Source organism: Elephantulus edwardii, unplaced genomic scaffold (genome assembly GCF_000299155.1).
Source record: "Elephantulus edwardii isolate Elephantulus edwardi_28Jun2011 unplaced genomic scaffold, EleEdw1.0 scaffold00049, whole genome shotgun sequence".
NCBI lineage: Eukaryota > Metazoa > Chordata > Mammalia > Macroscelidea > Macroscelididae > Elephantulus > Elephantulus edwardii.
The window spans coordinates 10,669,744-10,683,291 of NW_006399799.1; the positions used below are offsets into that span (position 1 = coordinate 10,669,744).

Sequence of the window (13,548 nt, forward strand, 5' to 3'; positions counted from 1 at the left end):
AAGCTCAGTGTCAGGGATCTCTCCAAAATGCTGAAGAGCAGTGTTGCCAGTTTGAAGACTAAGGTGTACCTGATTCCAGCCATGGTCTTTTCAGTTACTTGCTATAGTAAATAAGGATGACAGAAGAAGAATGGAATTGTAGTGTTGGAGAATAATAATGAATAACCCATGGACTGCCAAAAAAACCCCCATATGTTTTGGAAAAGGTGCAGGCAGAGTGCTCCCTGGAGGCAAAGGTGGTGAAGCTTTGTCTAACATACTTTGGACAGGTTGCTAGGAGAGGCTTTTCCTTGGAATACACTATGATTGGAAAGGTGGAGAGTTAGTGAAAGAGAAGACCTTCAACCAGATGGATTGACACCATGACTGCACCAGTCGGCTCAAATGTATCAGAGATGAGGATGGCACAGGATAGGACAAGATTCAGATCTGTTTTACATAGGGTCACTATGAGTCATGCTTGACTCGATGGCATATAACAACAGCAACAACATAACTTCAATGTAAATGAATATATGTTAATGTATGAAATAGAATTTTATACTAATTAATAAATTCTAATTTAGCTATATCTCTATATACACAAAGATGAGTATGGTTACATTTGAAACCATGGAAGTAGATTAGAGCATCTGGGAGAATACAGAAGCTGTTCTTAACTTTTTGGGAACAACTAAGGATTTTTCTTTCATAATGTCCACAATATCAAAATGTTTCCTAGCATGCACTGAGACAATAGTGGATAATATTTAGGAGTAAGAGAGACTGAGAAAGGTAATTGGTAACTAGACTGTTACTAGATTGAGGGAGTGAAGATATGGTGACATGACTTTTGGACTTGAATTGAAGTGAAGAGCATTGCACTTTGAGTCCCTCACACCAGGTAGTGTCATCATAAGTGTTTTGATAATGTCAGATGGAAAAGTACATATGGAAAGAATGTGAACCAAATTGTCAGAGAAAATTAAGATTTACCATATAGAAAGGTAGAAACAGGAGGGACTAGTCAACAACACTGCAGCTTATCTGAACCCCATTACGGTATATGAGGATAGCATGGGCTTTACATAAATAAGGGGGAATGAAGCTAAAGGATCAGCAACCTGGAAGTGACTTTGGAGAATTAGCAGGAATGGAGAAGGTAAGGTTAGGGCCTGTGTAGAGCAGTCATTGTTGAGTTATTGAGTCATGTTTTTGTTACAGTGAAGAGGTGAAAAAAAATTTTAGAATGAAGGAGAGTTTGCTTACAAAGGAATAGGCCTTTACAAGACTTAGGAGAAGGAAGAGGAGAAGTAAGTTATGTTCAGTGGATGTTAACACATTGCCGCACACTTTTAAATTGATAACCATGCCATCATTTGCAGCAATGTGTTAACTAGATAATTTTGGGAGTTTTTGACTCCTTAGTAGCTTGTGAAAAAAAAATGAGAATGAGAGAAGTGATGGGGAATGAAGGGAATAGCATCGATCATGCACATTCATGCTTGAAAAGTGTGATTTTAACCACTGCAATATTGGAACGTGGCATCAGGATTAAAGGGAGACTCATCAATAATTTGCATTATGCAGATGACACAGCTTTACTTGCTGAATGTGAGGCGGACTTGAAGTACTTATTGTGCAGGATCAGGGAATGCACAATCTTAAATACGGATTGCATCTCAATGTCTAAAAAACAAAGATTCTTACCACTGGGCTGATAGACAATATCATGATGGATGGAGAAGAGATTGAAACTGTCAACAACTTCATCTTACTTTGAGCTACAATTAACACCTTTGGTACTAACAGAAAATAAGAAGACACATTACACTGGGAAAGTCTGTAGTTAGGGACCTCTTGAAATTATTGAGGAGTAATGATGTCAGTTTGAGGACTAGGGTGTGTCTGATTCAGACCATGATTTTTCTGATTATTTGCAATGCATCTGAGAGCTAGACAATGAATAGGGATGACAGAAGAAGAATTAATGCCTTTGAATTATGGTGTTAGGGAAGAGCACTGAACATCCCCTGGATGGCCAAAAGAACAAATATGTCTTGAAGAGGGTTCAGCCAGAGTACTCTTTGGAGCCAAGGATGATAAGAAGGCATGTTGCTAATAAGGGCTTTTCCTTGGAGAGGGCCATGATGCTGGGAAGGGTAGATGGTCAGCAAAGGACTGACCTGGTTGACCTGGTGACTGCTGCAGTGGGCTCTTGTGTGCCAGGAAGTTTGAGGATGGCGCAGGATAGAAAAGGGTTCTGATCTTTTTTCCCATAGGGTCACTATGAGTCATACTCCACAACAACAATGCCTTTTTTATCTTTAGAGTGGTGATGCCAAAGGACTGTTCTACCTGTTCTTTTGGGGGTATTTATAAGTGTGGCTTTTTGAGTTAGTGTGTGTGCACACATGTGTATGTGTTCACTCTGCTTTCCTAGAGAATCATGATGCTAAAGACTTAGTTATGATTTCATTTCTGAGGTATGTGACTATTTAATCATTGAAATGACAATATAATCAACATTATGGGGGGAGTTTCAGATATATAAATCTCCCATAATGATAAGAAACATACTATCACTGTGTATGGGGAAAGACAACCCTTTTAAGGGATCCTGGAGAAACTGGCACCAGGGGCAAGTACAAGGGTCAGGGAACTTATTGCCTGGACAGCAAAAAAAAAAGCAATTCCTTCTCTTTGTTTCCTTACAGATGAACGGGACCGAGTTCAGAAGAAAACATTCACCAAGTGGGTCAACAAGCACTTGATGAAGGTGAGACTTCTTTATATGTGCTGCTCTGGCAGTTCTTGCTGCTTGTAATTTGATTCAGGTTCAGAGTTCATTCCATGTCTTAAGTCTATGGAAGATACACAAGGCCCTTTCCCCCCTTTCTTTCTTTCTTTTTTTTTTTTTTTTTAAATAACATGGATATACAGCATGGAAACTTCCTGGTCAGTTTCCTCATATGAGCAGTAATGTCTTCCATTACCACAGGAAGTTTAGGCTGATGATAACAGAGGATGATTCCTGGGATTCCCTCTTATCTTTACAAATTATTTTATAAGGCTTTTTCTTTTTCAGTCTGATCTGTGAAGATCAGGGGCAGAGGGTATTTTGTTCTCTCCTTTAAGTTAAAAGTTAATGTTAAAAGTAAACGTCAATGGATTTTCACACATGTATCCTCCAGTTCCTTACTGGTGAACAGCTTGGCTACTCATAGAAAAGGTCAGCAGTTCTGAGCAAAAGATATGGCAGCCTGTTTTCTAAAAGATTTAAAGAGCTTTGGATACCCGTAAAGCAATTCAACCCTGTCCGACAGAATCACTGTGAGTTGAAATCTACTCCACGTCAGCTGCTTTGTATTTACCTTGCAGGTAGTTTTCGTGCCTTAGAGCTGCTATAACAGGAATTCTACAAGTGGGTGACTTTAATGAACAGGGGATTTTTGTTTGCTTGTTTGTCCGTTGCTTCATATTTTTGAGGACAGAGTCTGATTCATGTAGAGTACTAGCTCTAGGGGAAGACTCTATGAGTTCTGAGAGGAAAGCCTTGTTGCTGGTTCTCTAACCAGCCATCCTTGGGGTTCTGGGCTTATAGACCAGAACTTAGAACTGATTTGTTCCAGATCGGCCCTCTGCTAAGAATTTTCCTTTCTGTCCAAAAGTTTGTTGCTTTTGTTATGGGCCATCTAATTGGTTCAGACAAATAGTGAGTGACGCTGCGTCACAACTATGCTGGGTCCTGGGCTGTCTTTTTAGTTGTTGTGTGAAGTGTTGTTGCAGCCACTGTGCCAATCCTTGTCTCCTTTACTAAGTACTCTAGGTATGTTGTTGTCGTGTACCATTGATTCAGAACTGACCCATAGCTAACCCTTCAATGGATTTTCAGAAGCAGTTGATCTCATGGGAGGAGACTGCCCATTTTTCTCCCGTGGAGCAGCTGGTGGATTAGAACTGTGTGCCTTTGAGATTTCAACACAGCTTTTCGCCACTATACTGAATTATAATCTATATTTTAGCAAGATTCTCAATTGATTCTTACAGATCCATATTAGCTCAATATTAACCTCTTAATTGTAATATCCAAAGGCTTAGAACTGATTTGTTCCAGATCAGCCCTCTGCCAGGAATTTTCCTTTCTGTCCAAAAGTTTGTTACTTTTGTTATGGGCCATCTAATTGGTTCAGATACATAGTGAGTGACCCTGTGTCACAACTTGCATGTCTTAAGGATTGCAGCACAGCTTCTTGCCACTAGGCTACCAGAGCCTTTATATAGATTTACTTATGTGTCTTAATCCTAATTAATATACCTGAACTTCTCCCATTGCTTATGTGTGAGCTGTCATGAGTATCTTTGAAATGGTGATATGAACCCCTGAAACTGTGGTCCTAAAGGTACAAACACAGAGAACCTATTGCTTGACTTTTTTTTTGTTCCATATGTCAGTCATCCATCTATGTTGTTGAATAGTCCCAACAAATTATGGGCAGAAAGTGACTTTGTAAGTCAGACATGGCCCCTTATGCCACACTCCTTTCATGCAGACTGTGGGTGAGTCCAATTTCTAGACTACTTGATGTGGATAAAGACGCAATGATAGGACATTTCTCCTGTGTTCTTTCCTAAACCAGAGATTTCCGTTTCTACTAGTTTACTGGATGTTACCCTGGCACATCCGATGATGAACACATCCCACATTGCTAAATATTTTCATTCATACACCCATCTGTCATTAACGTCATATTGGATTCAGTACTTTCTAAATCTCTCCTTTGTTATATGTTCTCTCACTTTCCTCTAGGAAAGTTTTTTTGTGTCTTTCTTTTCCTTTTCATCCATAGTACTTCACTGTAATCCAGAGCTTCAGCTTTCTTTACCTAGACCACTGTATTTTCCTAATAAGACTTTCTATAATAACAATGTTATTGACAGTAGTGGTTTATTGAGTGGTTACTGCAAGTCAGACGCACCATGAGTGCTTTGCAGGGGTACTTTCATTTTAACCATTATGTTATAAGTATTATTATTAATTAGTGTTAATAGAATATTGTTGTTTTTGTTACATACCATTAAGTAAAAATCTGTTTGTAGATGATCCTCCAGTGGGTTCTCAGAGGCAGTAAATTGCACACAATGAGATTGCCTGTCTTTCTCCCACGGAGTAGCTAGTGGATTTGAGCTACCAGCTCGTGGGTTGGCAGCCCAGCTCCCTATTAGAACTCTTACCAGAGCTCCCTAATAGAACTGACATCATTTTATTAATAAAGAAGAAGAGAAATAAAGGTATTTGTTCATGGTCAGACTACTAGAAAGAGCTAGAATTGAAATTTTATAATCCAGGCAACCGAAAGTCTAGAGCATTCTGTACTTTTAATCTATGTAGTTTGTTCCTGGATTTTGCTTCCTTTCCTAAATTAACAGTGTTAAAATCCTTTCTTGCCAAACTCTGTGCCACGCTGTTTTATGACTATCTTTTCTCATACTGGTTCCCTTTACTTTGAATATTTTTCCCAACTCTTTTTGCCAGGATTGTGGTATCTCACTATAAACCTTTTCCTGAGTCCCCTTGTAGAACTGGGGACTTTTTTTCACTCTTTTTCTTTTTGCTCTCACTAAACTCCTTATGTACATTTCTTTAGTATCTGTAACATTTATACTCATTCTGTAACTGTTTGCTAGATTGTAACTTAAAAGTAGGTGCTGTTTCTTATTTCTTCCAGTGTTAGAACAAAGAAGGAAAGGAGAGGGAGAGAAAAACTTTCAATTCCCGTTGTAAATTCTCTCATTGGTAACCTGTTGCTTCTTATTGGATCATACTAAACCATCATAATATAGAATCTTCTACAACTTACTAACCTACATGTCCATTTCTATGCGCTCCCACTTAATGCATTCTGTCCTGTTGCCACATAAGACCGCTCACTGCTCCCTGAACAATGTGTACTTTCACATCCCTTTGCTTAGTCATTTCTTTGTCCCTAGAATGTATGTTCTGCTCTCCTCTGACTAGGCATCACTCACTTATTCTACAAGGTCTAGCTCCAATATCATCTTCCTTGGAGCTCTGGCTCCCGTTCTTTAGACTAATTCCCACTCCCTCTCTGTTCCATACCATACTGTTTTGAAGAGAGGCCTTGTGTGTTCATGTCTTCTCTGGTACTAAATTATGTTACTTTCTCTGAGATGTATCACTAGAGATACAGGAAATCATGCCCAGTACGTATTTTATGCTAAGTAAGTAGTATTTTGATAGTGCTTTATACATCACAGAATGATTATTTGACTTGATTCTTATGTAAACATGGTAGAAATTAATGGTACTTTATTTTCTTAAATTTGTTTATTAGTAACAAGAGTGAGAACTAGAGGGATGAAGTGACTTGGCCAAAATCAAACAGCTAGTGTAAAATGGAACTAAGGCCCAATCATGAATCTTGCCACAATCTCCCTTCCCCATCCCTCCCTCCCTCCCTTCCCGCTAGTAAACATGCCTCAATATTATTCTGTTTTCCTATTTGTCTCAAACAACTGGAAGAGCTAAATTTATTTTAACTCAAGCTTTTGCCCTAAACTTTGCTTTTGAATAGGAAGCTTGGTTCCCTGCTTCACATTTATAACTAGTGCTGCCTGTTGGATCCCTGCCGTGGTGCTGTGTGATGACGGGAGGCCCAGGGAGGGAGAGAATAGAGGAACACACCACCACATTGTTAGAAATTGGAGACTTGCCAAAGCTTTACTTCAATCCATGGCTATTTTTCATCTCTTCTCAAGCTCCTAGCCCTGTCATTTTGTCATCATGGGACATTTCAGGAGATTCATTGCTAAACAGAAGCATCACTCTGGAATTCTGTGAACTTTGCACTGGAATTTAGGAATCAATATATGTAGCATCCTTTGTTCTCCACACAGTTGGATTAATGTTGCCACTAGCAGGTAGATTGAAATAAGATTAAAAAAAAAAAATTACCAAGCTTCTCAAGTTCTAGATTTATCTGAGAAATAAACCTTACTTATGAAATATTTTTCTTTTTCTGGAGATAATTCTGTATTCTAGAATAACGTAATTAATGAGTCTTTATTAGGGAAGAACACTGTTGATCCAATTTTAAAAGAGATTGATTGAGAACATAAACACCAAAAAATAGACAAACAGCCTAATTAAGAGTACAAACTGATGACAAACCCAAGAGTTCTGCTTGTATGCAGGAAGCATCACAAAGAAAAGTTAACATTTTTTAGTCATGTCATATGTAAATTATCTGTGCTGCGTTCCTAGTCACTGATTACAAATAAAGTACATTTCCTAAAAAGAGAACTTCATAATGGGTGAGATGGAGCTACCAGGGCATCAGTTCTACAGAGGAGGAGAAATGTTATCCCAGCCAGTTTCTATTGACCAGAGGCTAGCAGGCAGAAAGGAAAGGCCGATATTAATCATGCCGATGGAATAATTCCTTGCATTTTTATTCAGGTACGCAGTCTGGAAGCCACTGAGCTTCTTGTAGTTTTAGTTAAGAATATCAGATGTACCAGCACAAAATGTCAAACTCTGCATTTTTACTAATACTCTCAAACTCTTCTTTGTTTGAGGTTCTCTATTTGAACACTGGATAGCTCTAATGTTTCCAAGCTCTGTCTCCTGTGTAAGCCTCTGCTATAACTGAACGAGACAATTCACTGCTCCCTAAACACTGTGTGGACTTTCACACCTCTTTGCTTATTCATTTCTGTGGGAAATGTCAGAGGTGTTTAAGAGATTGACAAAATAATGCTGGTTGACTGCTGAGGAGAAGAGTGTTGCCTTTGTTGCCTAAGTGTGACCATATGGTGACTATAGTTTGTGACTGTATCTCCCTGGACCTGGTTTTTCAGAGCTTGATTTTACTGTATCTCGGTCCCCACTAAAAAGCTTAAGTGTACATTCAGACTTGGGCTTTTCTCTGGATTCTCTCTTCCTTCTGCCTTAAGGGCCCACATATTAATTAAAGCTCCCTTAGCATTATGCCAAGTGAACTAACTCAGTCCCACAAGGATAAATATTATATAAAACTATTATTGTAGAGTGCGTATAGATCCAGGAGAGGTAGGAGAGGTTGGAAGCAGAGGGATGAGGATGTGCAGGGGGAGGGGGGCATTAATCTTGTGCTTGTAAATTTTTTTGCGTGGGGGGTGGAGGGAAATGGAAAGAATTTGTTCTTAAAAACCATGTATTAGAATTTTGTAAATATACTAGTAGAAAATGGAATAAATAAACCAAGCAAGCAAGCTCTCTTTTGTGGATTTTAGAACCATCGTCATCAGAGAATCTTTGTTAGGCATGTTGACTGGTACTACTGTTAGATTCCTTCAAAGCTTAGAAAGTTCACAAAACACAAAGATGATAGAAATCTTATCTGCAAAAAGCCTTATACTTCACTCTCTTACTCAGCTTCTTTTGGCAGGAATTCTAGCCTCTGTGCTTACTCAATGAGCACAGGTCTTCCTGGAGTAAAAAAAAAACCTAGAATTACTATATTTTTGGCTTTTTCTTGAAGATAAACTTGGCCAATGAATCAATATGAAATGTCACCTCTTATAGCTTATTGTTATGTGTCTTGTGTTGACTATGACTCAAAGTGACTCCATGAACGACAGATCTGAACCCTGCCCTATTCTGTGCCACTCACATCCTCTCTGCCACATTTGAAATCAAGCCACTTTGTCCATCTCGTTGAGAGTCTTACCCTCCTTCATTGACCCTCTACTTTTTTGATTATCATGTGCTTTTCGAAGGACTGACATCTCCAAGCAACATGTCCAAAATATGTGAGACAAGATTTCCTCATCCCTCCCTCTAAGGAGCACCCTGGCTGTACTTTCTTCAAGAAACATTGATTCTCTTGACAGTACTCTGCTGAAGGAGAGTACTAAATGTACTCTTTTTCACATCATGTGTATTTAGTTCTCTAGCGTCACAACTCTAAGGCAAGTCTTCTATCATCTTTATTCACTGCCCTGCTCTGAGATGTATATGATATTCACTGTCCTGCTCTGAGATGCATGCATTGAATAGACCATAGCTTAAATCAAGTTCACTTTAGTCTTTAAACTGACATCCTTGCTCCTCAGCACTTTGGGAGAGGTCCCTGTCTGCAGATGTTTCCAGTGCAACACATCTCTTCATTTCCTTACTGCTAGTTCCAAGATTGTTGATTGTGGGCTCAAGTCAAATGAAATCATGGACAATTCCTATCTTTTCTCCATATATCACAGTGTTGTCTACTGGCCCAGTGGTGAAGACTTCTGTTTTCTTTATGTTGAGATGTAATCCATATTGAAAGATGCAGTTTTTGATCTGCAGCAAGCCGTCAAGTCCTCCTCACTTTGAGCAAGGTTGTGCCGTCTGCATTAATAGGTTGTTGATGAGTCTTCCATCAGAAGTTACCAGGTTTATCTTTGCATCCCTGTAGATGAAACTAAATTATCTATTTTCACTTTTGCCCTATATATTGTTTTTCAATATAATTTAAAGGAAGGAAATTGAACTGCATATGTTTCCTTTTAGCAGACTCTGAGAAAAGTTTTTCTGGGTCATATGTTCTGTAGAGCTCACAGAATACTTTATAACAATCATTGGCTCTTTTTGGAAGAGTTCTCTTATTACTTAATAATATTGATAATATATCACTTTGATCCTTCAGGCATCATAGAAAAATCAGTGACAGGAGAGAACATGAATCTAAGGGTCAGGAGACAGTGTTCTAGACCCATTTGTCAGAGAAATTATCAGAGACATTTGATAGAGTTGTTGCTTTTGTTATGTGACATTGAGTCAAAACCCACTCCTAGCTGACTTGAAGAGAAGAGATTACCCATCTTTCTTCAGCAGAGAAGCTGGTGGATTCATCTGCCTGCCTTTGGGTTGGCAGCAAAACTCCTTACTACTAAGCCCCCAACACTCTCTGTTCCAAGATTCTGATGTCTTTATTCCCAGATTCACTTTCCAAACACTTAAAAATAGTTTCATTCTTCTGCTTAGAGAGACAGACAGACAGACAGAGGAAACATTAACAAAATTGGGGGAGCTCTTTTTAAATTGGCTTTAAGTCACCCTAGGTATTGAGATTACAGAGAATTGAAGGTATTGAGATTACAGAGAATTGACTTGCGTTAAGATGGCTTTGGTCTTTCAAAATTTAGTAAGTAACTGATTATTATTTAACTGTTTTATGGAGAATTTTCATACCACAAAGTGCCTTCTTGGCAAAGTGATGAAAATACTTTACTGCTAATTGAAAAGTTAACAGTTCAAACCCAACAGCTGCTGCATGGGGAAAAATGAGGCAGTCAACATCCATAAAAAGGTCTAACCTTGAAAACTGCATTGAAATCTACTTGATGACAATGTAGATTCGTGCATGTATGTGTCGAGAACTTAAAATTCATTCAATCATTCTTTTAAAATGTGCATTTCAGCACCTTTTCATTGTGCAACTATCACAGTTAATTTTAGAACATTATCTTTGTTTCCAAAAAAACCTTGTGCACCCCGTACCATCTCCCCTAGCTCTTCAACGTCCTCATCCTCAACCCGAGGCTACTACTAAACTTGTGTTTTTATAGATTTGCCTGTTCTGAATGTATCTAGTATACATGGAATCATATAATACATGACCTTTTGTAACTTAGCATAATGTTTTCAAAGTTTATCCATGTTGTGGTGTGTGTCAGTGTTCAATTTCTTTTGATTGCTGAATAATAATTTGTTATGTGGATATGCCATGTTTTGTTTATCCGTTCATCAGTCAGTGAGAATTTGGACTGTTATGAATAATGCTGCTGTGAACATTCATCAGAGTGTAGTGTGGACATGTTTTTAATTCTCGGTCCATATTTACCCATGGGGTAGAATTGCTGGGTCATGTGCTAAGCTCTGGGTTTCACCTTTTAAGGAGCTGTCAGACAGATTTTCACGGCAACTGCACACTGAACGTTCTCACCAGCAGCATTTGAGGGTTCTGATTTCATCCTGGCCAATACCTTTTAATGTTTTTGTTGGACATTGTGTATTTTCTTTGTAGACATTCACTGATTTAGACTGATTTTTCACATGGCGTACAAACCTAAGGCCTTGTTAAAAACATTCTTATTTGTATACAGAATAGTATGATTATTTGTTAGGAAGAAACATCCTATTGATGATTTCTGGACACTTGTGGCTTTGCTTGATTTCTTCTAAAATTTCCTATGGATGCTTAGTCCGTTGGACTCTTTCTTTCAAGACTTTTAACCAGATCATTCCAGTTCAACCCTTTGCTGAAAATTTGCCTTTTACTGATTTATTGAGGCAGAATCCACACTATAACAAGATCTTTCGGTGACTCATAAAGATCCCCAGGTGATTCTTATGAATATAGAAAATGTAGGTTGTTAAAATGGAACCTGATTCAGTATTATCTAAGATGTAGATGTAAATTTTCAACAGGGAATTGGACCAGAATGAACAGGTTCAAAGACTTTTTTTTTATATTAAAAGCACATTGATTTAATTCCATACTTGGCAAAGACAGTTCTTGTATTGACTTTTAATATTACACCTTTTTTTATGTAGTATTGTTTACTTTTCCCCCCAAGGTTTTTCTTTTTTAATTATGATTTTTTAAAATAATTTTAATGAGCATTTACAGAGATTTTGGATTTCCATTCATTCATTGCTGCACTTCTCTCCCCACCCAACCCTCCCCTCCCCCCCAGTTCACTCCTCTCGTTCAAAGACTTTTGATAATAAATCTATAGAAGCAGTAGAGAGAAAAGCCAGGAGAAATGTACAGGATGTCCTTTACTGCATTGTTTGCAGTAACAAAAGACTGGAAATACATATCCAGAAGCAGAGGATGGGATAATTAATGAGGTGACCATACAATGTATAAAGAAACAGAAAACCACATGTGCTGCCATGGAGTTGATTCTGACTAATAGTAACTCCATAGACAGAGCAGAATTGCCTCAGAGGGTTTCAGACACTGTAAATCTTTTGGGAAGCAGGCTGCCACATGGTTCCCCCATGGAGCAGCTGGTGAGTTTAACTAACCTTAAGATTAGCCAAGCATTTTAACTACTGCACCACTTGGGCTCCTTCTACATTGATACCCCTCTCTTCCTCTCTCATACTCTCATTGCTGTTGAGTTGGAACTGACTCATAGCTAATCCTCCTGTGGGGTCCAAGGCTGTAAATTTCTTGGAAGGAAATTGCCCATCTTTGTCCTGCAGAGCTGCTGGTGGATCGTACTGCAAGAAAAGCACAGCCTTTGGGTTACCAGTTCAACTCTCTACAGACTGCATCACCAAAGAAGATTAATACACTTAGGTGTGACACTTAGCTGAAATGTTCAGAAGGAGTTCTCAGAGCCATATTGTGAAGCTTTACATTTGACTGTCCCTTTTTTTCTTTACAGGGACTCGTGGTAGTGTAATGGTTTCTGTATTGGGCTGCTAACCAAAACGTCAATGGTTAAAATCCAACAGTGGCTCCATGGGAGAGAGATAGACAATTAGAATCAACTCTAGCAGCTGATTTTTGCTGTTGTTTTTTGTTGTTGTTACTCTTTTCAGTATCCTCTATGTTAGGGGCTCTGGTCGGATAGCCTGTAGCATGCTGTGCTGCTAACCAAAAGGCTTCATGTTTCCAGCAGTTAGAATCCACTAGTGGCTTCATGGGAGAAATACAATCTTTTTTTTTTTTTTTTTTATTTTATTAAGATTTACAGCCACAGAAACATAGAGGGTTACTGTGAATTGGAATCCACTTTATGACAGTGATTTTTTTTAATTGTTTTTTCAGCTAAGGCAGCGGAAGAGGTGAATTATTGTGCACATTACATCCAATCACAACCCAGCAGAGTTACTCCAGAATATCATAGCACTAAGGCAACAGATCAAAAAGGGCCTGGTCTCAAAGAGGAAGGTGGGCCTCTCAGAGGTGTTCGTGGCAATCAAATGATAGAAGTTCTAGATCCCTTGAGACAGAAGTTTTAGACAGGAGCATGCAGTCAAATTTGTATCAGCATCCCAGCCTATGGCATTCTCTCCGCTTGCCGCTGTGGTGATTGGGGTGCACATGCTAATATTTACTTGCACCTCTGAGTCATCTTTCCTATTTTATGCTTCACGTCGCACATTCACTTTTCCCTCCACTTGGCCATCATGATTCTGAGGTCTTGAACAAGATGGGATGAGAGTTGAGGAAGAGCAATGACAGTGAATTTGAGTTTGTCATAATTATTGTTGTTATTGTGTGCCACTGAGTCAACTCATTGCAGATCCTTGAGCAGTTTTTCAGGTGCAGTAAATTACATGAAAGGAGTTTACCCATCTTTCTCCTGCGAAGCAGCTTGTGGATTTGAACTGCATGGCTTTGAAGTTGCAGCACAGCTTCTTACCACTAGGCCACCAGAGCTCCCTTATTGTATTTCACATTCTATTAATGACAGATTCTCACCACTGGACCAATTGGCAGCATCAGGATGGATGGTGAAGAGATTGAGATTGTTCACAGCTTTAGTTTGCTTGGCTCCACAGTC

The 13,548-nt window shown here is 38.8% G+C and overlaps 1 protein-coding gene across 1 annotated transcript in view; it reads left to right on the forward strand.

Moving 5' to 3' along the window:
- Positions 1-13,548, forward strand: part of LOC102871467 (microtubule-actin cross-linking factor 1-like) — a gene marked incomplete at its 3' end in the record, with an annotated part of 301,457 nt that overhangs the window by 22,846 nt on the left and 265,063 nt on the right. The window contains 1 exon segment of the mRNA XM_006886487.1: positions 2,697-2,758. Within this exon segment, the coding sequence (XP_006886549.1) occupies positions 2,697-2,758 (62 nt within the window).